This window comes from Falco biarmicus, chromosome 6 (genome assembly GCF_023638135.1).
Source record: "Falco biarmicus isolate bFalBia1 chromosome 6, bFalBia1.pri, whole genome shotgun sequence".
Lineage (NCBI taxonomy): Eukaryota > Metazoa > Chordata > Aves > Falconiformes > Falconidae > Falco > Falco biarmicus.
In genome coordinates, this window is record NC_079293.1 from 84,970,652 (window position 1) to 84,996,257 (window position 25,606).

General features: G+C 40.8%; 2 protein-coding genes across 11 annotated transcripts in view; one reads left to right on the forward strand and one right to left on the reverse strand.

Annotated features, from left to right (window-relative positions):
- WDR64 (WD repeat domain 64) overlaps positions 1 to 9,978 on the forward strand; it is a 77,040-nt gene extending 67,062 nt beyond the window's left edge. Inside the window, 7 exon segments of the mRNA XM_056344681.1 lie at positions 1,017 to 1,026; positions 1,062 to 1,157; positions 1,812 to 1,861; positions 2,877 to 2,918; positions 3,325 to 3,361; positions 3,364 to 3,433; positions 4,189 to 9,978. Coding sequence (XP_056200656.1) covers positions 1,017 to 1,026; positions 1,062 to 1,157; positions 1,812 to 1,861; positions 2,877 to 2,918; positions 3,325 to 3,361; positions 3,364 to 3,433; positions 4,189 to 4,375 — 492 coding nt within the window. The 3' untranslated portion in view covers positions 4,376 to 9,978.
- A 216-nt stretch (positions 9,979 to 10,194) lies between these two features.
- LOC130151691 (uncharacterized) lies at positions 10,195 to 25,599 on the reverse strand. 10 transcript variants are annotated; one of them, XM_056344274.1, is made up of 7 exons: positions 25,368 to 25,599; positions 23,006 to 23,148; positions 20,375 to 20,445; positions 17,570 to 17,668; positions 16,703 to 16,867; positions 13,650 to 13,791; positions 10,195 to 11,536 (listed from the first exon to the last, which is right to left on the reverse strand). In XM_056344274.1, the coding sequence occupies exon 7, from the start codon at positions 11,494 to 11,496 to the stop codon at positions 10,537 to 10,539; it is 960 nt and encodes a 319-aa protein (XP_056200249.1). In that variant the 5' UTR covers positions 11,497 to 11,536; positions 13,650 to 13,791; positions 16,703 to 16,867; positions 17,570 to 17,668; positions 20,375 to 20,445; positions 23,006 to 23,148; positions 25,368 to 25,599; the 3' UTR covers positions 10,195 to 10,536. The 10 variants fall into 10 exon arrangements, with proteins under 10 accessions (XP_056200249.1, XP_056200251.1, XP_056200254.1 ...); XM_056344276.1 differs by lacking the exon at positions 20,375 to 20,445; XM_056344279.1 differs by lacking the exon at positions 16,703 to 16,867.
- Positions 25,600 to 25,606: the final 7 nt, after the last annotated feature.

Genomic DNA, 25,606 nt, shown 5'->3' on the forward strand with positions numbered 1-25,606 from the left:
ATGATGATAAGCAAGTGTCCTACTCTCAGAAGAGGAAGAATATGTCTGGAACATTGCACAAGCCAGCTAGCACTAGTAGGGTAACAAATCAGGAGAGAATAATATCCTAACACACAGTGTCTACAGCTGTAATCAGCTTGTAAAGCCAGGCATGCAACAGAATGCTGATGACTTAGTTGTCCTATCACCTCAGATCTGTAAGGCTCTATTCCAGAAAACTTTACTCTAACCAAGAGATACAGAGTAAATACAGCAAGAAGGGGGAGTACCGTGATATGGCTGGGTAATGTTGGTCCTTGTGGCAGGCAGTGCCCACAACACATCAGCCATGTAAGGCTTTAACAGGAATCCCAGCAGAAGCAAGTCATAGGGAGAATTTTTCAGAAAGGTGGTGATGCAGCTTTGATGTTTTATGCAAAAATAGAACACGATGGTGAATGTCCCCAGGCGCAGTAGGTGTGGGCTTTGCTGGGTTTTGTTGTCTTTACAGTTGATGTATTAGTGTGCTTAGATTCCTGTAAGGACCTCCAAATTCAGCTGACGGTGATGTCAACGTGGGCATGATTGGCATGCATTACATGGATGACACAGTCAAGAATCTCCTCATCACTCTCCCTTACTTCCTCCCAGACCTAAAGAGGCAGTAAGGCAGAGTCTACTGGTGCTTACTTGAAAAATAGAAGTTGGTGAAGGAGACTTCATGGGCCCATTTGCAGCAAGAAACAACATCTCAGTAGCAAATGAGATGCATACTGGTGATATTCCACAGCAAATGAGAGGTAAATGGTGAAGCAGGGATAGGTACAGCTAGACTGAATTGCCTGGAAAGTGAAACAGCTTGTTCTTTTGATGCAGGAGAGAGAGCAGTCCAGAAGAATACACCCCAGCTACCTTGGTCATTCAGTCATTTAGCAGCTTTCTGAATACATGAGCCGAGTAATATTGAATAGGTCAAATAGATCAAGTGGCACTCAGCTTCTGATGCATCGATTATTTTTTTTTATGTTATTATAAAGAGAAATATGTGTTTATTTATTTGTTTGTTTATTTTATGGAAACAGTGAAAGGACTTGTGCCATATTCAAAATATCCTTCCGTTCCTCTGACAGCACTATGTACAGGCATCTCCACTAAAATGCTTTTGGCAGGCAGTAAGAGTGAGTAACGTGTTAAGTCATTCTGTTCAGGACAGTCTGTAGGGCCACAAAATATCATGCTGTAAATGTGCCAGAAATATGGAAATGAAGGTCCAAATGCTGCCAAACTTTCTGCATTAAAGCTATAACTAAATAATTGAAAAAGGTATTTTCTAATATGAAAGGATGGTAGATTAAAGCTTCGTGTTAATAGCATTATCAGTAGAATTCTTTTCATAAAAGACATTACAATTTTCTTCACTCACAAGCCTTGCATATACTTTCCATCTGAATTACTGTATTAATACCAAGGGCAAAGATTACTGCTAAGAACAAGCAAAAATTTCATATCTGTGGTAAAAAAACTAAAAAAAAAACCCTGCAGCTTCCACTGGACCATGATTCAGACCCTGATATGGAGTGTGCAGTAATGGCTTCAGCAGTTTGCTGCTATATAAGGGAGGAAAGCACATGTGGTCTCTGCAAGCAGTTCGTTGTTAGACTTTTAAATTCACACCAAATCTGACTTTCAATTGGCAGAAAGTCCAAGAGTTTATCTGCTGTCTAATTCTTCTCCAAACCTTTAGAATCAGCCTGGCAATTTTCCTCTTCTGCATCTCTCATATGAGATTGCTGTCTGTTACTGTGTCACTTTGCTTCTAAAATACCTGTTAGAACTCTTTCCTGCCACCTTCCTGCTCTTATGCGGTCAGACGCTGGATGGAGTAAGTTGGGGGGTTTCCCCCATTAACTTCAAAACTGAGCTGTAGCTTGACGTTGATGCTGAAAATGAGGAGGAATTTCCACTCCCCACTGACTCAAAGCAGTAAATGGGTCCAGGAAGGCAGCATGCACTGAACAGGACTTTAATTAGTTGTGGAAAAGTATCTACCCTATTACCAATCATCTGATACTCTCCCTTTGTCCTTTCGTGCCTGTGCCGCTGTGTATTTGCTTTTCATGTTTTCCTCACTCTTCTCTTTTATCTGCAGTGCTACTGCCAATTCCGTGTTCCCGTTACAGATTTTTCCTTGTTACGAAAAGGTCAACTTCTCTGTCAGCCTCCTTGCTGGCTTGCAAATGTACAGCCCAAGAAGCCAGTGACCACTATAGAAGGTGGAATTACACAAAAGATTCCTCTGTCTAGTAGTGGAAACAAGAGATAAGAGGCAACTTCATCAGGAAAGAGGAAGCCTAGGCAGGAAACTGAGCAGTTGTGGGTCACAAGGAAAATGGCTCTTCGGTTCTAGCGTCACGTGAATGCACTAAAAGGTTGTAAAACATTAAGCTTTCACTATGTATGAAATTAATCCAACTTGGTTTTACCAGGACTGAAAACCAGTTTAACCCCCGGGAAGCTCTCATACCTAGTTCGTGCATCTTGACAGGATGACTCTTAGTTTTCACTCATGTCATTTAAGAAAAAACTGTTTTTTCCATTTCAAACCTATCCAGGCAACATCACATTGTCCACAAAGAGTATATATATATTTCTTTGCATATTAATGAATTGTCCATTATATTCTACTCTGTGCTTGACAATGAGATACTGACATTCACCTTAAAGTAACTTTCACTGACTTGTAATCTTTGCTTCATCCTGCCCAGTGCCTACCAAGAGCATGTCGTAGCAATGACTGCAATGGTTTAATTGTGAATGTGTACCATTAATGAAATATATTGATGTTTTTGCTTTTTTCTTTCTTAACCAGAGGGACATATTATGATATCATGCACTAGAGCATTGCCTCATTCTTAGAGGATCAACAAAACAGTAAAAATGTAAAGAAAAATCTGACATATTTTCTTTACTTGAACAGTGTACCAAGATAAGACAAACAGAGAAAAATGGATTCAGAGCTCTACAGGGACTAAAAGTGTTTCCTGCACATAAAGGTCATGTCTTCAGCTTGAAATAATAACTTGATGCTGTGAAAAATGAGACAAACAGAAGTAAAATATTGTTAGCATTATTCCCTTGTGTTCAAAGAGGCTACATTAAGAATTAATTTATCCATGTCCCCTGAGTGGTGTTTCTGCCACATACCATTTGCAGGCTGTTTTGTGGCGGGATTGCTTTCACACTTCTTTTAATTTTCTAAAAGCCATGCGGATAAATCCAGTAAACTAACAACCATGGTGGCACACAGAACTGCCCGAAACGTGGCAGTGTTGCTTTTTGCCTCAGAAAATAAAGGAGGAGCTATACTGGAGGGCACACGCTACTAAGTGGTTGACTTATTCCATGAAGAGGAGAAAAATGTGGTAGTGACAGCACATATTGATGGTCCAGTCAGGTACAAAGATGACTAATATTTCTTACAGCTATGGTAAATCAGTTGAACTGCCTCCAAAGTCCCTCTTCTTGCTGGACTTGTATATAGGCTAGAGCAAATAAAACACAACATTGGGTGTATTTTCTGTTCTAATTTTTCAATGCAACACTTCCAGGTTTTTCAGGAAGTCAGACTGTTGCAGACTGTTATTTTCTTTCAGCAAGGTGATCTTGAATGCATAGGTAACAGCCCCATCATTTAAGAAATGACCTCCTGTTCTAATCCTGTCTCAGCTTTCAATACTTGTTAAATTGACACGGGTCCTAAGCATTGCATCTACTCAATGCTTATGCAATTAAACCATTGCAGTCTGAAGATGCTTTGTAGACAACTGTAATTCTCTCTTGGCTAACAAGTACATTTGAAGGGGTTTCTTTTGGTTTTTTGGGAGAATCAATGAGCAAATTTTGTGTAAATCCTGCTCTGGTGGCAGCACCTTACTGTTAAGAGCAATTCAGAATAATGGTGCTTTTACTCCTCAGTTTTGTAATTATAAAGATGAACTGTTTGTTTTCTGATTTTTATGACATCCTTCTAAGATTTTTTACTCTCAACTTCAATCTCATGGATTTTTGTCTGACAACTAGCATACTGAACTCTGGAACAGTGCTGCAGAAGTTGGTAACGTAGACAGATATTCTCCCACTTTCGTACCCCTTCTATAAGTATCCGTTTTTCCTTTCTGTCCTTTGGCGCTGCTTCTACTGTGTCTGTAGGCTCTGGCTTGCCACAAATAGATACTATCTTCGTTACTTTGGACAACCCAGGAAGTCTGAATTATCAGATACCAGTTGGTTGATTTTACCTTGTGATGTTAATAACTTTCCTACTATAATTAAAGAGAAAGGGAATCCCATGGAAAAGAAGTCTGAATATTCTGTCATGCTGGACAGGGACAAGTAAGATCTCATACTTGTACATACATGGATGACAGGGGGAGCTGTTCTAAAAACATTTTAAAAGTACCTTTCACCTGAAGGTCAGAAAAAATATTAGTATTTCCTATGAGTTATTTAGAAAAATCCTTTTTAAAAAATGTTTTTACACAGCATGAATAAATCTCTTCTTTGTTATGACTAGGTGACAGGATTAGGTGATACTCGGGATTTGAATCTGATGACTAGATAACTGTCTCAGATTTTAGCCTAATTAGGGTCTGTATGTGATGTACACTGTTCAGGTTAGCAGCCTATTCCCCTTCCAGTTCCACAAGCTGATATACTTCTGGGATGCCAAAAAAATTATTGAAAAAAGTTTCATGTGAATAGTTTCAACCAAAACCCAAATCCTTCTGTAAGAATAAACCCAATTTAATCTTTCAGTTTTAAAAATGGTCTTTTTAAATTTGCTGGGATGTTATGGATATATTCACCTACCTCTGACCATGACGTTCTGTCACTGGCATAACTGTTGTGTGTTCAATAGCAGTACTGGACCCCTCTCCTCCTGGACAGAGTTCTCAAGTGATGTGGGCTAGTTACAAATCACGCCAGAGAGCCTTGGCCCTCTACCTTAAGTCATATTTCCAGTCCTGGAGCTCCCTGGTTCATCAGTTAGCGGGTTGACCAAATGAACATAAATACTGCAGCAGGAATCTTCAGAGGCAACATACATGGTGTTTTTAGTAATAAAGCAGTCCAAATCTGGGAAAAATTACTTTGGGGCTTAAAAAGTCATGCATGCTTTAGTGGTAAGATCTCATATACCATGTACATTCTTAGGTTGCCTTTTCACCAAAGCACTTTGGGACAATGGGAAATCTCTAAAGTGCTCTACTGTTACCCCATTTAGGTTGGTATCCTGCTAACACTTATTATTCCATAGAGTTCTTACTAATGTGAGTAGTCCCACTGAAGTTGAAACAGTAACTCATTAATATAGAGAAGTGCTTGGCTGTGTTTCAAGGACTAACCCTTGTAGTCCATTTGAACAGCAGCTAGTTTGAAAACTCTGAAATCAAAGATACTATGAGTAATCCAGCTGACCTTAAAGACACTTTCCACAAATTACGTGTCTGTGTCAAACTGTGACTGCTTTTTGAGGACTTCAAATATTTCAGTAAAAGAGAATGTCTATCATACATTTACAACATTAATTAAACAGACTGGAAGCAAACGAGAAGCCTGCTTAACTGTGCAGAGAACTGGTGGCCACACTCTGCACAATAGTCTTACCATTCTATATACTCTGTGTGCTGTCACCTCCAGAGTAACTTGATTCCTCTGGATTTATTGTACCAAATAGCGTAATGGATAGCTAGCCAAGCATCCTCCAAAAGGCTGTGTTACTTATGGATGCTAGGCTCTGTTCTTTACAGGATACAGCAGCTTCTCTTGGGTCAAGTCAGTCATCTTCATGATGCTACTACAGTTCACTTAGTGGATAACCATCATATAAGTCCCTAAGATAAGATCTTAGAACTTTAATTAACAAATCAAGTTATAAGTGCTATTAACAGATGTTCCCCAAACGTGCATATACCTGAAAAGTCCTTCATGCAGAGAAAAAATTATAACGAAGCCAGTGTATGATTATAACAAGATACCGAAAAGCCCACCTCCCTCCACTTTTTGATGGTTAAGAAGGAAAAGCACCTTACTGTGATTAACTGCTAAAAGATTCAGAGCCATAAAATTCTTCTTTTGCTAGGCATACTGACTTCTCTGAAGAACAATAAATGTTATTCCAGAGGTACTGCTCTAACCTTTCTCTCATGTTTCAGGAGCTTTGGTGTCCTTGGATAAGCAAAGAGTTGGTGGTGTGTTCCACAGGTAGCACATATATGCCACAGTATCCTAGTCAAATGTCTTCTTCCAGAAAGATTTAGATTTCCCTGTTAATCAGCTGGAGAGAAGACAGAAGGAAGATTGAGAACTAGCTTCAAATAGTGAGAAACACCCTTTTTTAAAGGTACCTGGATTTAGGTCACAGCAGCACGGAACATGCTATCTGTAACTTTAAAGTTAACACTATTTTCAGCTGAGCTAACTTTATACTAATTAAACACAGTTACAGAAACAGAAAAAGCAAAAACCAAGCAAAGCTCCTTGCAATTGTTTTGTTAATGCTATGCAGACAAGTCTTCAGAATTATCGTTCTAATACTTTTAGTGCCAATATTTTTGTTTGACCAGAACGATTAACAGAATGAAATGCCCATATTACCCCCAAAATCCATTTTTAACAGCACAGATTACTTCTGGTTTATGCTACTTTGTTTTAGAAATACAGTAGCATGTCACAGTAGGGAAAAACTGTTTAGATAAGATATTTTTAAATTAGGTTTTCTGATCAATTTACTGCCTGTCAGTTCAGGTTTATGGGCAAAATCCTGATTTCTTGTTGCACCAATTTAAATCTTAGCTATGGAGGTTTAAAACAGTAAAAAGCACTGTAGGTCAACTCAATTGACCCCAATTATTTTCATAATTTTTATTATACAGTACAAACCAAGCCCAGGGCGTGGTAGATATGTTTAAAGGAAGGTCTATGCGTATGAATCAGGGTGTAATGAAGGTGAAAATATAAAAGTCTTATTTTATCATTATTGTGATTCAGTATGAACTCCTTACACTGAACAGTTGCAAAAAAGACCAAAATTTGTAAAAGATATTCAGCATAACTTAGGGTGATCAGAAATCATACTCCTTTTCAGCAGTTTCCAGTGGCTGTTTACTTAATGATGGGGTTAGTAACAACGTTGTTCTGGTGGATTTTGTGTTAATTGAAAGTCTCAAACTGTTCTGCCCCAGGATGTGCTAAAATCCACTTAACATCTTCCCTATTTTTATGAATGGACCCTGAACCCTTACTCTAAATCTGAACTTTTGGATAGCACTGAAAGAGAACTGGCAAATGTTGGAAACTGATCTCCTCACCAACATTTAAGAAACCAATACATAGTTTTGTCCCTTCTTCCATAGCACAGCAACTAAACTTCAGTCTTCTTATGCTTTATTCTCTATTTTCATCTAAATAGGAAATCCAAATCTTTAACTAGCACAGTTAATAATAGCATCATAGTGAACAGCACCTATCATCCCATGCTGCATAATGAGCCACCCTTCTGCTTGGGAAAGCACATGGCAAAAGGGGAAGGGATCTTGGCTTTATGTAAAATCGTTCCTTCAGGACCCAGCCAGGGTTGGGGAGCAGTGTGTTACACTAACTGGTCTGAACTAAGAATCCCTGGCAGCTCCAATAGGCTCTGCACAGGTCTGGCTCCACATCCCTGCAGGTGCTCCCCAGGGCCTCTGGTTCTGTTCCCCCCAAAAGCCCCTATGAAACAGAAACTCAGGTGAGTGTGATACAGAGGAATTACACCCCGCGCTCTGTGAGCTGTTTTGATGGCAGAAGCAAAACACAAACAGTGTTCTCCCTTACCCAGGTTCTATGAGCCTCCCAATTACTCTTGGTAGCAAAGTTAACTGTAATAGGAGCTTTGTGAGTCTCTCACTGCAAGGCAGAGTTCTGTAGCCTTTTTATCTCTTGCCATCACAGTGGTTATTTTTACTTTAAGTGTTTGCCTCAGAACTCCATTTTATATTCACAATCTCATAAGCATCAGATACACAGCAAGGAGTTAATGCGCCCTGCTGTTTCTGCCTGTTCGTTCCTTGCTTGTGCTTTCAAAGAGCATGTTCATCCTCTAAGCCAGAAGAGTGCATGCTGAGCTCATATTCAATTAATTACCTGTCATGATTCTCTGAATCCTTCCTGGCATTTTAGCATTCCAGGACAATGTCACAGTATGGCACAGGTCACAGAATACATATTCTATCATCTGTTGTCTGGCTAAAGGTACAAATCTTTGCCAAGTGTGTCACTTTAATGACTATTTAGGATAATCCTTGTAACCAGTGCCATTGTTACCCACTATTTTGGGGAAAGTAGTGGTTTTCCTATATTACTGGTAATGAACAGTGCTTGATCTGCCAGCCTCCTTGGAAAGACTGTCTTCTGATAAGCTGACTATACAATGGCTTGCAACGATTTACCTGTCTTCAACTTGTTGTAGGGCTATGGTGGATTTTGGGGTAATACTGCTTCTTTTTTTAGCAAAATATCCTGTGGGAGTATATTTAAAAATACTATGATCAAATGTACCAGGTCTGGCTGGGATGAACCTTATTTTGTTCACAGCAGCCTATATGGTGGCTGTGTTCTGGATTTCAAAGTGTTTTTTTCCCACCCCCAGCAAGTAACCTGGACATGCACAAGAACCTGGGAGAGGACACAGCCAGGACACCTGATCTGAACTGGCCAGAGATACTCCATACTATATAATGTCCTTCTCAGCAACAGGAGCTCATGGAATGGAGGAGGAAAGCAAGATATTCATGGTTATGGTGTTTATCTTCCCAAGTAACCATTATGCGTTCTGAGGCCCTGCTTCCCAGGAAGCGGATAAACATCTGCCTGCTGATGGGAAGTAGTGGATTAATCCCTTATCTTGCTTTGCTTGCACATGCAGTTTTGCTTCACCTATTAAAACTGTCTTTATCTTGACCCATGAGTTTTCTCACTTTTACTCTTCCAAATCTCTCCCCCATCCCACTGGGACAAGTAAGCAAGCAACTGGGTGAGCACTTAGTGTCTGCCAGGGTCAACCCACCACACTAACCAACCTTGTGGTTAAAACTAAACCTGAACTTGTCTGACAAACCAAGCAGCACCAGAAAAAGTGTAATCTCCATTTGTTACTTGTGTTCCCTTCATGCACCCCGTGATTTAGCAGTTAGCATGCGAAAGGTAACCCCCCCTGCAGTTCCCCGAGTCCTGTTTGCCTTTGTAAGACAGCTACATCAGCCCTCTTCCAGTTACCTGAAAATTGCCTAGTCTTCAAAGATTATTTAAGATGAACAGTTCAGGTTCAGAGATCCTTACCCATTTCTTTTGATGCTTTTACACATTATGCTTTGTAATTGCATAAGATTTTCTCTTTGGTATTGTCCCTGTTTATAGTTAAAACTAAAATATTTTACTGTGTTTGCAACATGCAGATATCCCACTTCGGTTTATTAACTGACTATTTACTTACCTAGAACTGACTGTTTACTCAGAACTATTTACTCATTCTTTTCTTTTTACCAAACCTTTAGGCACTGTTGGGACTTCATAGGTTCTTAATTTTTGAATTTCACTCTTTTCAGTCTTGCTGCCTGCTCCCTTCACTTTTCTTATTAATTGCCTGTTTTCCAAGAGCTGATTTGTACTCATGTCTGCTTATGCCACTATACTCTCCACTGTGCAGAACAACCCATCCATAATGTAATACTGTTCCCAGTAACAACCAATTCTTTAATCCTATGCTGAATGAAATCAATGAACCAGCTCTCAGGAGGGAACCACACTGCAAGGAAAACTGTCAAAAATGCATGACTTGTGTTATCTTTAACAGCCTTCCATTCAGTTACTACCTTACTGTTGTGTTATTTAAACTGTGACAAAATTATAGTGCTATAATGCTCTCTGACTTCTTTTTCCATAATTCATTAAATTAACGAAACCTGAAGTGTGTTCAGACTGCGTGTCATTCCTCAGCATTACTGTTTACTTGAGAAGTTCCAACTCCTGGGGGTTTATAAATACCAAATGGAAACTGGTCCTAGCCCCAAACATTTTACACAATGATACTATTGTTTTTCTTAACTGTCACAGGAAAAGCAGAGACACTTCATTTCTTTCAAAAGATAATCTACTAAGGCACTGCACTGCAAGGAATTAATTAGAAGAATACTTGTTTATTGTGTGCTAAAGAAAAAAGGATGCTACCGGAAAGAAATTGAGCACAGAGAAGCATACCAGGCAAGTGATACTTCCAAATACATCCACCCATCTTCAAGCAGTCTTTTCGATGCTGTATTGAGCACAACGCTGTGTGTTAAATGATTTGTTGGTATTAGCTGTGGATTTTCTCTATGTCGATGGCTCTGTATTTCTTTGCAGGTTAGTGTCTTTCCACCAGCATCCACAGTTATATTGCAGGCTTACATGTTCCAGGTGTATCAGTTGTTCCAGATCATAGCTGTATTACGGAAAAGTATCTTAACCAAACAGCCTCTTTCAGCACGGCAGAAATTCATGGTTGTACTGGCTGCAGTAGTTAGTTTGCCAGAATTTCATTACAGCCCTTGCCAGTGCTTTACAAAATCTGTGACGTTCTTCAGCTGCCCTCACCCACTGGGGTAGTTCAAGCTGAATGGCATCAACAGTACCAGAACTACGGGAACCAAAAGTCTTTGTTATATATCCACCACTATAATAGCTCCCGTTATTTGGGCTAGGATTGGACGGAGAAGGCACGCAAACATAACTGTTATTTTGTTCTTCAATATATTTACCCAAACTTCTGTTCCCTGCAACTAAATTCTCAGAAGACACATTGACTAGCTGACTGGCTAGATAGCTAATTGAGGAACTTGATGCAGAAAAGACACCTGAGTTAAGGGAAGTTTTTGGAAGTGTGTAACCTAGTTCTATCCACCGTTCAGGATGTGCTTGTCCATGGATATCCAGAATCAGGCCCCCTGTCATCTGTGATTTTGCAGTGGTCAAAAATCCCATATACTCTTCCCAGGACTGTTCTGCTTGGGGAATTCCAAAGGAGGCTTCTTCCTTTTCCCTGTTAGCATCCATCTTGAACCTCTGTAGGTGGTTTATAACAATATGTGGGAAGAAGCCATCAGTAATTTCATTAATTTCTTCAGCAAGAGCCTGAGCCACTTCTATAGTATACCTGTCTTGGTTGGTAGACACTTTGCATTTCTTATAATTTTGATTACTTCCAGGCGGACACTTATGAGAGAAGATACAAGAGGATGTGTTTGCATCCAAACAGGCAGCTTCTCGATCAGGGATGTCTTTGGGTTCCATTGACCCACCATGTGGGACAGAGAGAATCAGGTTCATGTTACCCACTTGATATTCTGTGAAATTATTGTGACCAAATATAACCTCTTTGGTGCCAGTGGCTTTCAAAAGCAAATATATAATGGAAATGAAGAACAAAGTCATATTCTTCATTTGCTGCTGGAAGGCTTGGCAATATGGAATATATCAGTACCTACATAAAAGCAAAAGACAGATTTTAGATTACTTACAGCTGGGAACACATAAGAGACTGTTCAGCTGCTGCTGGAATAACCAGTAACTGATTAACCTGTTTTTATTCCCTGTCACACAAAGAAGAAAGTAGTTATATGAGAAACAAAAATGAACAGGGCACTTAGTATGGTTAGATGTAACTGATGCAGTGTTTCCAAAAGAGAAGATTCTCCCAGAATAACAGAGCAAGGGAAATGGGAGGTTACTGGGCCTCCTTCATTTTCGCAGAAAGCACAAACACTATTTGATCATTCTATCTGATCCCAGAGAATCACTAGATCCCAGAAAAATACTTGATATAATTTTCTCCCACCAAAGCCTCCCTTTTTTCCACCTCTGAAATGTAAGAAAATTTTAACAAAATTTGCTGTAACATCTGTATCTCATTGACCTTTGTGAAATATCCACATGGTTATAGAAACTAGAGGCTATAGCAGCTCAGGCTAGCACTGGGCTTCTCTAGCAGACAACAAAAACTGAGTGCTTCCAAGCTCTGTCTCTAGCTATGCTCCAGGCTGAGTTAATCTAATAGCATTACAGATAGGTACCAGTGAGTGCAATAAGGAGTGACTATTCTCTTCAACAGAACTATGATATTTTTAAGCCTTGGCTAACTCTGCCATTTTTTGGAAAGCTGGAATTCAGCAAGATGCTGACAGTGCTTTCTGGTTTGAAGATATTACATCCCTAGAAAGATCAGAGTCTTGAGTGTAACTGTGTTGGACAGATGTAAAATGGGTGAATAAAGTCAATGAAGAGCAGAATCATAAAAGGATACTTTTAACTTCCAACCCCTTAATATAGGCCAGATGAGGAATATGTAAACAGATGCACTTGCAGGTGAGGCAGGCTGCCCTGTTGTCTGTCCTGCCCCTAACATTACATCACCTGCAGAAATGCAGAGGATAGGAGGAGCAGACAAGGGGGAAGAGTAAGAAAGAACTGAAGATCTGCAAGAATCTGTCCACAACATCTGGCCTGAGAGCAGGCAGTACGACTGAGAAGGCAAGGTGCCGTACAGAAGCACCCTCCCATCAGCCGCCTACTCTAAGAAAAGAAGAGGGCAATTTCACCCAAATAATGTAGCAAGATATTCTTTTCCCACTATGAGGGAACCCTGCTGGCTTTTTAGAGGCAACCTCTGCTGTCTACTGAGCTGATCCGCACTGAGGAACCTGTGCATGAAAAGCAAACATCTATCTTCCTGACTTCTTTCTGGGGTGAAAGTCCTGCAAAAGTCTGTGAACTGGAATCTGATCCCTGAGAATCTAATCTACAGTTTTCCTGCAGAGCATGACTAACAGCTTTTTTAGTTTCTTTTTGACCTTTCAGTTAAGGGGTCCTTTTACTTGAGCTACTGGTTTAAAACAAGCTTTTCTCCAAGTCCTTGGTTAGTTCATGCTTCCCTAGGTTTCCCTGAGGCACAAATATTCATCTGCTAGTTCTCCATTTGCATTACCAGAAATGTGGGGGAAAGGACGATTTTCAAGCATTATTCAAAATCCCTTTTCTTGGAAAAGCAGACTGCACACACAGAGTGTCTAAGTCAAGGAACAAGGCCCAGCACCAAGTTATATAAATCAACAGCACCAACTCCCAGGTGCTCCTCACCTGCCTCAGCAGGACTCAGGTTTCCTTTGCCTCAGGCTCTCCCCTTAAATACAAGGACACAGCTGTCCCTTTCCACCCTGCCAAATTGATTGCTGTCACCTGCAGCAGTTGGCTTGGCTTTTTGCAATTTTTTGTTAATGACTGAATCAAGCTGTTAACACTACTAGAGCACGCTTTAAAGATATATGGACAGAGAGCTTTGTGTAATTGCCAAACTGGCACAGCTCAGGCTCTGGGCAGACTTGGGAGAGTCTGGAGGAGCTCGATGACCCCCAGGCTGGTTTAAAGAGTTTTGGGGACACAGAGGAAAAATGTTAAGTCACAGTAATACAGGCTAGAACTGCTATTCTGGGCTTCATCATGGTGAAACGGACTTTTCCAAAGGATTTTAGCTCAAAGGGATAGTGTTCAGAAAAGCACAGAAGCACCTGCAGCTAGGAGGAAAGTACTAGAAAATCTACCTGTCTTCTTCAGCACAAGGGTGAGGTCCACGTGCATACGGCACAAAGTAACTGTAACAGGCTCCAAGCTCACTGTTGATTGTAGATAACTCCACAATGGTTTAAACTGGTAGTAATCCTGCAGGACTTTTTGAAGATTTGCCTGCAAAGAAAGGGAGAGAGAGTTCCTCCTGCCTCTGCCCGTTCGAAACTGAAACTGAACTGACCATGTCACTCGGCCTGGAGGTCTCTAGAGGCCAGGCTCAGCCAAACAGCCACGTGGCACCGAGCCTTAATCTGCACCTGTATAATTTCACAATGAAGGATCACAAATGGGAAAAAAAATATTCACTGGTATGGTAGAAGCTTATCATGCTTTTGTTCTGTAAACTGACGTATGTTTCTAGAGATTAAAAAAACTTGACACAAGCAGCAAGCACCAAAGGTAAGCTTCAAATAGTAACATAATCAGTAAAGGCAGCAAAACTGGTAATGCAGAGGGGTTTGAGGCCTAATGGCAAAAATGGGTGCTGTAATTCTGGTTTTGTTTTTTGGGGTCTTCTGGGGGAAGTCTAGGAATTCTTCTGACAGTTCACTGTAGGAAAGGTGATAGGATACAAGAGGTAACAGTTTTAAACTGAAAGAGGGTACATTTAGATTAGATGCTAGGAAGAAGTTCTTTACTGTGAGGGTGGTGAGGCGCTGGCACAGGCTGCCCAGAGCAGCTGTGGATGCCCCATCCCTGGCAGTGTCCAAGGCCAGGCTGGACGGGGCTTGGAGCAACCTGGTCTAGTGGCAGGTGTCCCTGCCCATGGCAGGGGGTGGGAGCTAGATGGTCTTTAAGGTCCCTTCCAACCCAAACCGTTCTATGGTTCTACGATCTGTTTGTGTGCACAGCCACCTAAGCATTTGAAGCCATCTCTTATCTCTTCCTGGCTAAGAAAATGTGGATAACTGGCTAGCTGAAAAAAGGTCTCATAGACATAGTCCAGCTGGCTGGACAAAAATGCACATCACTCTCAGTTTATCTGAAGTAAAGCAAAATACACTGTCTTTGGCTGTTTTTGTTACACAATAACAGGAAGATTTCGGTGGGAAAAGAATGTTGCAGGTGGGAACAGAAAACTACAGAAGAGAAACTAGGGGTGGGCTTGGTATTTAGGCAACTAACCAATAATGAGCTTAACTTTTGTAATATGTATGAGCTAATTATAACAAGGCATAAAAGGTGACTGTAAGGTACAATAAATGAAGTCTGCTGATCACTCATATTGAGTGACTGTGTCTTCCCTCCGTCGCGACAAGAAAATACATTCTTTCAACTCAGAATCATTCCAAGCTATGCCTGGCAGAGAAAAGGACTGAAACAACTGGAGACTGCAAACTGAAAAGACCTCCGAGTTGAAAAATAAAGACTAAAGGACAGATTGGCAGGGTGGGGATAGGGGTATCCTTTGGAATACAGGAAGGAGGTGAAGGATCTCAACATGAAGAATGGAGGGAATATGGCAATTTCTAATAAGGAACAAAGGCATGAAAGAAAGGTAGAGGGAGATGGGGCAGACTACTGGATTTTTTTTCACAATGAATGAACCAAGTAGAGTCAAATGCAAAAGTCAAACAAAATCCAGACTTCCATGATGCTTATTCAGTTTTGCACCCATGTCCCAGCATAGCATGATCTCTTTTCCTGATGTTCTCGCTTACTTTGGTACTGATCTGCAGCAGCTCACAGCTACACGTCACTGACTGGCAGGATCCCATTCTGCTTCTCACTATGTATCACTTTGCATTATTTTCAGTAAGGAGTGCAGAACAGGCTGTGAAAATTGGATGTACTGTCTGTCTGTTTCAATATTTTCTTAAAGATCAAATAGGCAATACATGGGTATTAATCACTGTAAACTGGTTCAGCTGATTTTAAAAATGCACCTCTTTTCCACATCTTATTTCAGGCTTCTCATTGTAGAGTAAATTATGAACTAGGTTCCTATTAAGCTTCTACAGATAGTTATGCAAAAATATCATAAAATAATTACTTCTATGTGTTTTTTTTATAAAAGGGTATTCCTTCTAAAAATTAAAACATTTACACACAACCCCAATTAAAAAAAAATATTGGGACCTTACATGCAGACAGAGGGGTTAACATTCTAGTACCTCTAGAAACACACTGAACCCGCAGGATTCTGTGAATGTTACAGGTAATATTCCTGCATGCATGTACCACTTGTCAGTATGCAGTTGCTGTAGCTGCAAACTATTGCTGCAAATATACATACCTAGATCTTTGCATATGAACTGAGGAAAATGCTTTTTGATGACACGTATGTGGTAAATTTTGAAAAAAGAAGTAAAAATTGCCGCTAGGCCCTGAGCTACTTAGTCTTGCTTTGACAAATCTCACAAACCTCAGCGGTGCTTTGTGTGGATTTGGGATTGTACTACAAATAACCATAACACTCCTCCCTAGCTTAATTCTCCCATACATCCCTACCTTAGCACTGACAAACCTCTGATGAGTAACAAGACTGTCAAGGGAGATTTCACAGCATGAATGCATTATACAAACGTGTCCATATGCTGTTAGCCCCAGGAAGACATTGGGGTTTATGGCTACTCAAAATTAATGCAATCAGAGCTGGGTGATTAGAGAAGCATTTAAAGTTTCAGGGAGACAGTTAGTCACTGGTTGTTATGTCTGTGGCTCACACATCCTCGTAATGACAATGCATACAAGAAAAGTCTGCTATGAAGGTAAATAGCAATTTGAACTAGAACTTGTTCATGCCTCTTCTGTATCATAAAGACCAAGGAAGACTGCATTTTCCTCTGTTTTCATACATCCATAACAGCCCAAGCTATCAAGACAAGGCACTGTAGTGGACTTGTGTGAGGATCTGAGGCTACTGACAAACACAGGAATAGATTAGACTGACATAGCTGAAGCAGTAACTGCCTCAGGCATTTGCTTTTCTGCCTTCCTGGAAATTGTTGTTCTCTGAAGGAGAATAACATGGCTGGTGAATCAGCTGCTAGTTAATAACAAGAACTGGAGTAGATGTGTTACATACCCCTTAGCACTCTGGAAGGTAGACTGGTTACTGAATCATTATGCTGATCCATACTATTGACTGGAAGCTTCCATGGCTTGTTTCATTCTGTTACAGCTGGTCATCTGCTTTAACTTCTTTGATATGATTTATGATCCCTGTTTAGGCTACCTGAGTTTTGGTAAGCTACAGATTAGTAAGAAAGGAGGAACACATCAATATACACTGTCAAATAAATAAAACTAATACAGCTGAGCTTCACAAAGATTTTCAATAACTAGCAACAATTAACTCTGTTAGCTAATATAATTCTTACACATCAGAGTGAATGCTGCTCAGCATATTTCTCATGGTACCACTTATGAATCCAGATAATACAAATCTTTTACCAAACCTACATCCTGTCACTAATACATCTGTTTATAAATGGGTAAGACTAGTCCCTAAGTGGAAAATTTGTGAATTTTGTGGAGCCTATGCAAAAGCAGCAAACAGCTAAACATGGCAACTTAAATGGTAACTGTAGGAGCAGACCCCAGGTCTGTAGCTTAAAGGCCTCCTTGTAGCCCTAGAGAGAGAAATTAAATATATTACCAAAACCACCTGAAAATCGTCTTTATGATTATGGAAAAGAAACTCATTAGGTGCAAGATAGCAATATGTGATTATTCCACAACCTCTTTTCTTGCCACCACTTATATCCTATTTCTTCTGAAGAGAAAATCATTAGGTAAAGTGTAAATAATCGCTGTACCATTATTCTGCTTGCAATCTACACAGGCTAATGGTTCCACCTTAAAAAAATCTGTTACCTGGATATGAGAACAACATTCTTTTAATTCAGATTATGTGTTGGTTGATTAATAAGCAGGCAGGACTGCCACTTACTGAGCCACCTGTGCTGCATCCATGCACAGCTGAATTTCCCTTAGAGGCCTGCAAGACTGTTCTTTACTGGACATAGTTTGATTTAATCACAGGTTACAGCTGTAGACAGAAAATACCACTGGAGGGCAAAATGCATTTATGTAACAGGCAAGCAGGGGCAGGAGAAAAGTAGTTCTGTTAGCAACAGAGTTAATGAAGGCTCATTTCTTGACACACACACACATACCTTTCCCCCCTGTATCTTCCTGATTCCCAGGTGAGAGGGAAACCATTTCCTTTAGTAGGAGAAAAACAGACAACAGTCTGCTTCCAAAAAGCAGGTTTTACAGGTCTAGGTATATTCCCTGCACACATGTCAACCTTACAGCTAGAGGAGACCAAAGAGTGCCCCAGGCTCACCCCTTTCTGCAGCTTTCATTCAAAGGAAAGCTTGCACTGACAGGGATCTGTAAATTGCGGTACATACGTTTGCATGATCAGGGCAGCAAGACCCAGGGCACTCCATGGCATGAACCAAAGGCTAAGCTCTATATGCTGCCATGGAGTAATGCTGGGCACCAGCACAAACTGGGAGAGGAGTGGCTGGCAAGCAGCCCACAGAAAAGGGTCTGGGGGTGCTGGTTGACAGCAGGCTCAGCATGGGTCAGCAGAGAGGGCAAACTGCACCCTGGGGTGCATGAACGCAGCATCACAGCTGGTCAGAAGAGGTGATTATCCGGCTGTATTCAGCGTTGGTGCAGCCTCACCTTGAGTCCTGTGTGCAGTCCTGGGCCCTGCAATTTAAGAAGAGTGTGAAGGTCCTTGAATGCATCCAGAGGAGGGCAACAAAGCTGGTGGAAGAGCTGGAAGGAATATCTTGTGAGGAGCAGCTAGGGACTTTGGGCTTGCCTGGTTTGAAGCAAAGGAGGCTGAGGGGCGACCTCACTGTTCTCTCCAGCTTCCTGAGGAGGGGAGGTGGAGAGGGAGCTACTGAGCGATTCTCCCTGGTATCCAGTGATAGGACCCATGGGAATGGTTCCAAGCTACATCAGGGGAGGTTTAGACTGGACATCAGGAATTATTTCTTTAGAGAGAGTGTGGTCAAACACTGGAACAGGCTTCCTAGAGAGCTGGTTGACACCCTAAGCCTGTCAGTGTTTCGGAGACATTTGGACAATGCCCTTAACAACACACTTTAACTTTCAGTCAGCCCTGAATTGGTCAGGCAGAGGGAATAGATTATTGTTGTAGGTCCTTTCCAACTGAAATGTTCTACTCTATTCCACTCTACTCCTCTCCACACTTTCATGAATTGGACAGAGTATCTTCAAGGCTTCTAGCCCTTTGTCAAAATACATGAAAATAACTCCACAGCTTCAACATTTATTGCAGATACACATTCAGGAAAGAGGCATAAGCATGTAAGTCTTCTCTCCTTAGAAGTACAGACTGAAAAAAGGCAAGTCCCAAACACGTTATCTGTTAAGAAACAAGTGGAGATTGAAGCAGAAAAGCATGTGCCCTCAGCCAGGAGAGCCAGCCATGACCCCCTCATGTCCCTGCCCCCTTGGGCATGGTGACTCTGTCCTTTGTGCATCCCACTATGTTGGAGGTCCCTGTGGACTCACTGGGATGGAAGACCCTGTATTTTAGGGTAGGGAGCACAGCCGGAGGAGTCAAGAGAGGATCTCCCACCTGCTCCCTCCCTTCAGCCATTAATAATTTGGAAGCAGGGATTGTAATGAAATTCCAGCAGGGGGCTGATAAATTTTTTGGGAAAAAAATCTAAACAGACCATCCATCCTTCTGCAAAATGGGTTGGAAAGCATTTTATCTTCAATATCTTTCAAATGGTTTTGTCCTCTGTTCTGTTTTCAGTCTCACCTACTGTCCTGTAGTGAAAACCAATCCTGAAGCGAGCAGAAGGGATGGGGACATAAGCAGGACACAGCTTTATTCTCCTTTTCTGGCAAAATGGCCCAAAGCAGAGCAGTGTCAGGTGCAGATGAGAGCGCGCTTTCTGGTTACCATATTACTGCAATGCTATTTCTCAGTGACTAGCAACTAAAGAGGGTTGTCACTTCTTACTAAGGAGAAGTCTCCAGAATGAGTCTGTGCCTGGCACTACAGCAATTTAAACATTCTTACATAAATTACCCACTTATTCAGGATTTTTGGAACATGAACAAGTGGACAGCCTTCCCCCTAGACACTGATACACACATTTGTTTTTTATGACGAGTATCAGGAGGACTGGCTGTGGGTGCTCCTTCTCATAGCTGAGAATTACTGCTTGAGCACTCAAAGCAAACTCAGAGAACTCATAGCAAAGCAGCAGACCACCCAATCAAAACGCTGGCAACACACCATGATTGCAGAGAGGAGGTTTTCACTGGCAGTAGGAGCGGAGGGTGTCACATAAACTATGCCTACACCCATTTCCATTAGGTGACTTATGAGCAGCCTGTTCTTGCTGTTCACTGGCAACACATAATGGTTCTTTGCCATCACTGGAAAAACCCAGGACACAAAGAGAAGGTCAGATGATCATGGCATCTCCAGACAGGCATGTTATTGACAGGCATTCGTTTCAAACATTACTCAGCTCAATGAGCTTCACAAGGTATTATCTGGCAGAGCTGTGCTCCCTTCACTACCACATTCTCATGAAGCTGATAGGCACACACCTTACCAAAGCAGTAAGGTCTGCACAGGAGGGGAATGCCAGAATCACCCTCACAGATCTCTTCCCTGGAAAATGAATCCAAGAGCTGTGTTCACTCAGCAGCAAACAGATCGGAACTGTGATCAGCCTAATGAGGTTACCTGGGATTCTGATGCTGGAAATTAATATGGCTTTTCTTCTGTTCCCTTCCACAACTGTCAGGGGCTGAAGCCTGCAAAAAGCATTACCAGTTTAACTGAATTAGTTGATAAGTGAGGCACCACTCACATAAATCATGCTCTTGGCCTGGACTGACTGAAGCAGATGGCAGTTGCAATATTGACTAAATAATCCAGGTTTTTAATGACTTTACTAACATTATTGCTACAATATTTTCCTGATAAATGAGGAGCTTTTAAAAACATTTCCTCTGCTACTGTATATAGCTTTAAGAATGTTTTGCTCTAGACCTCTCTCAAGTGTGCACAAGTGTGTACATGAGTTTGCATGTGCTATTAAGGCCTGGCTTCTTAGCTAAGCTAAAAGAAGTGTGAAAATTTGCTGACCATAAGTGGGAATTTCAATAAAAGGCAGATAAAGGGTGCAGTAAATGTAACACCGCTTCCCATCAGAAAGAAATCAGATCTCTAACAAATTGATTAAATGGTCCAACTAACTCCCAGAGAGACTTTCTCAAATAAAAGTGATCAAATTCTTAGGCAGTGAAGACAATATAGTAGCAATAATAGGGAATTCACTGAAATTTTGGAAAAAAATATTATAAACCAGACATCTGATCTACTATTATCATAGAAGATGCTCTGATTGTGAGCATCAGCAAAGTGCCATTTTTTTTTTATTTTAAAGTATTTTAGTTATTTTAATTTATATTTTTAAATATAAGTATTTTCATCTATCCCATGAAACCAATTCCAGCTGTACCAGACAATGTAGGGAAGGAAGTTTTCTAAAAATCTGTAAGATGTCCTTGTCCATTTCAGTGAGTAGGGAGGACAACATTTATTTTGCTTTACCCTGGCTGTGTAAAGTTTAGTTGTCTACATCAGACCTAGTGATCCCATTTCCTCTCTACAGTCAGCATGGAGAAAGAAGCAGTTCTAGAGGTATTTCAGCACACTTATCTTGGGCACCTACCTTACATTTCCATTAGGGGTCAACAGGGCTATACTCTGTATAGCTCTTCTTTTTTATTACGATTCAAAACAATTGTAAAGGAAACAAAGTGTTTCTGCTACACTTTATATTTGCAGGTCTATTGAAATGTATTCAGCCAGTCACTACGACAAAACTGCCCAGGAAAATGGAAAACATACAACAGAGATTTGGCACAGTAATTTCTAGTCTTAGCAAATTCTCCAGACACATAAGGTACTTGTGAAAAAAAAAGGATTATATATATTATTATTAGTCCTGTAACTAACCACAGTGCTGTGCTACTTCCCAGTTTCACCTGATGTCTATGGGAAACAAAACTGCAAAACTACAGTTTTCTTTAAAGGGATAACTCACCTAAGTATTATAGAATGATAGAATCATTTAGTTTGGAAAAGACCTTTAGGATCATCAAGCCCAACCATTAACCTAGCACTGCCAGGTCCACCAGTAGGCATTATCATCTGACTACTTCCTTCCAAGAGACACTGTTGAGCTTAAAGACCAGTATCTTTAGCCAGTTTTAGGTCAAGATAGCTCTGCTGAAACCAACAAAGCCATTATATAGAACTTCTATGATCTTACAAAAGTTATGAGATGTAACGAAGGTGGGTCATAGATAATCAGGCTGAAGACATTTGTAACAAACTGAATGTTAATGCATATCATGCTAAGTCTTCAGCTCCAAGGTATCCACCCACCCTTACAGATTAAGGAATCAAAGAGGAAGATCTGAGCTGGGCAAGAATTCTGTAGCTGTCTTCCTTCAATACAAGCTCCTTGGCTCCAATGCTTCTGATTTGGAGGCTCACCTTATGACTGTTTTTAATGTAATCTATGGAAAACTGTCAAAAGCAGATTTAATTGAATTGCATATGACACTTTGAATGATATGAATATATAAGATTGTCTACCCTGATTATCTGTTCTCCCCGTGAACACAGCAGTTTGAGGGGAAAAAAAAGTCAGAATTTATGTAAGAACATAGTCTTAAGATAAGTGATCCTAATCCAAATAGAATTCTAATTGCAATTGAATTTAAAACTTCTGGAGCATGTGAAATATAGGTAGAATCATGGAGGGAAATAAGATTCACTAAAGAGGAATTTAATCAATATTTTCAGCTTTAAAACATCTTATGCTGTCACTACGGCCAAATTATTTCTATGCATTTCTCAGTGCACACACAATATTTTAAGAAGTTACAATTGAGATGTGCTTTTTTCAAAATGCATTGAATTTAAGCCTGACTGTCCACTGTCTGGAAACATTGCTTTTCTGCCCTGCTGACTGAGTCAACTGTGTAACGGAGTCAAAGAACTATACAGATGGCAACCATAAAAATTAACTGTTATGTGTAGATATTGGCCTAGCTACATTTCTCGCTGCTAACTTTGTTTTAATTTAAGCAAGCATACCTTTGCATTAACTAACAAGAAGCAGCAGCTTTATCACATCTTGCAAACTGAAAACTCGTCAGTTGTTGGTCATTTTACTCCAGACAATCTGTTGTTCAGTTGTAACTTGGAATCTTTGCAGTGGAACTGCAGTACTAACGTCTCAGGTGGCTTGTGTTGTGGCTAACGTGAGTGGCGCTGGCCCCGATGTGGGAAATGTACCTGTGTGCGCTGACCAGCCCACTGCTGGAGAGCTGTTTTCTTCACTTCCAGGTCTGGCTGGGCCTTTCGGAGTGAGAGAGCAGGATCTCATCAGGACACGTCAGACACATCACACAAGGGTAAGCTCATCTGATGGTTCCTACCTGTGTAGCAAACAGAGGAGAAAAAAAAAAAAAAAGCTTTTCATGGTACTCTAAAGTGAATTTGTGCTATTGTATTCATACTAGTTGTTTCATTTATGCAATATTGATTTATTTATGTTATTTATGGTGTTTATGCTATTCTATGAGGCCTGGAGGGGCATGTACAATTACGTTGCTCAGGAACAAAAAAGTTTATACATAGAAATAAGTTGTTTCCTTTTTGCAATTACAAACATATCAGATATTCAAATTCTGTGAAATTTCAAGTGAAGTACTGCACTTGATTCCTCTTTATTTCTATGACTTTTCCTCTGTCCCAAGACAATATCATGATTTCTCAAACTCTCTTCATAGAGACAGACATGTCCCCTAATCAGGATTCAATAACCAGCTTCACAGATCTCCACTAAAAGCAGCATAATAAAGCAGTTAAACATCACACTTCCTTTTTTAATTTCAGAAAATCAGTAAATAAAAACACTGACTCCAGTGCAGTAGTAATTTTTATTTTATTTTTATTTTAGAGTGTTGGCAAGACTTCTGGTCCAGTGATCTCACTACTTGCAGCTGGAAACTTGCAGACACCCTTGTATTTTTTCCAGTCTTACCTGAGTACTAGCTCAACAAATGAACCAGACATGCAGGGGTTTATGAGTGCAGAGAAAATCTGCATAATTCAGTATTGCATGCATAGTCTCTCTTATGCTCTAATTCTCCTCCCATTCTTTACAGTGTCTAGACTGCATTTGTTCTCTTTAGCAATACATGAAGACATATTTCCTGAGGAAAAGAAATATTAGGCGTAAGCTCAGTCTGAGACACTTCTACATGTGCATTGCCAGTAGGAAGAAATTAAGGTTGGCACTGTAGAATCCCTTGTTGTCCAAGCCTGTGGTATGTGTAAACCATGTGTTGGCTACCAGACTATGATTTACCGTGTTTAATGTGTCAAATAGGCAGAATGAGATAGTGCAAGAGATGGTTAAATAGGAACTCAATCCCATGCATGAGATGTCCCAAAACATTAACTAGATCTGTGAAGCAAAAATGTTACTTGTATGCCTTTTTGTGTGTAGCTGGGAGATTCTTGTAAAATTCCCTTGTGCGCCACTTGAAATTTCAGCATGTGATATGGATGTTCAGGGTTTTTTTTAAATGAAAGTAGTTATACTGGTATGTAAATACAGATTTAAATTTCTAACTTTGACTATCAATCCTTACATTAACCCTAGAGTTTCATTGCTGTAACATGTCGCTCACCTCTTCCTTTGTAGTAAGTGACCTGCATGCACTCTCTCTCTCCCCACTCGCTGGGTTAGCTGCACAACTCAGTCCTTTGTCCAGCCAAAATTCTGTGGTGCCTTTTGATCCCAGTATACTTAACGTTGATACTTTTCATGTTCATTGTGGTTATCCATATGCTGTCTGCAACAGCATGTCATGGCTGCTCTGCTCTATCTGAACCGATCTGGAGCAATCATTGTGATGTTGTCAAAAATAGGTTTTTCAGTATGACTTTCATCTCAAAATGAGTCATTCGGAACACGAGCTACAGCAATAGTATGAACTAATGGTTACTGGATTTAAGCTCCTTACTCATATCCCTACATAGACCAGACACACAGGTGTTTAGCTTCTTTACACATAAACATGGTCACAAAGTAACAGACACAAATACATTCTTACTCCTATGTGGTGTTTTCTCTGCTGGTTTTGTTGGGTTTTGGTGGGGTTTTTTTTGTTAACAACTAAGTGAAAAACTTCTCTGTATACTGTGACCAGACAGCAAGGATAAAAACAAAGAACTGAAAATAAACACTGAATGCTAAGATGACAGATTCTTTCCAGGATATTGACCGTCATTTTCTGCACTAGCGACTTAGTGGTTATAGAAAATTGGTATTAAGAAGTATTGCCAAAACTAAGCTTTCAAACACACCCATGTCAGTTCCAACGTGAGGAAGCAACGTTTTCCCATTTTCCTACAAGTTACAGAGACAGCAGAACTGAAATTTGGCACGGGATGTGCCAACTCAGTGCTACAGCACTGAATCTACTGCCGTGTATGACATGTGTTGTAATGTTTTTGCAGATGCTTGAACTGGCTGCACGCCCTCTGCTAGTAGCCGGCGGCACGGTTTAGCCTTGAACGCCACGTCCCCTCAGCAGTCCTTTCCCCAGCATCTGTGGCTGGGGAAACGCTCTCCTGAAACCCTTACCTTTCCTGCAGGGCTTCAAATGCAAACAGGGTTCTGTGAAACTCCCGGTAACCGACACGAGAGCGGTGCCCAAACGACCGGGATTCAGAATCCGTTTGGCCGGGAAGCCAAACACCCGCCCCCACCGCTCCCCGGGCCCGCCCCCACGGCGGCACCAAAGGCCAGGCCGGGCCGGGCCGGGAGAAGGGGCCGGGAAAAGGGAACAGGCCAGGCCGGGCCGGGCCGGGCCGGGCCGGGAG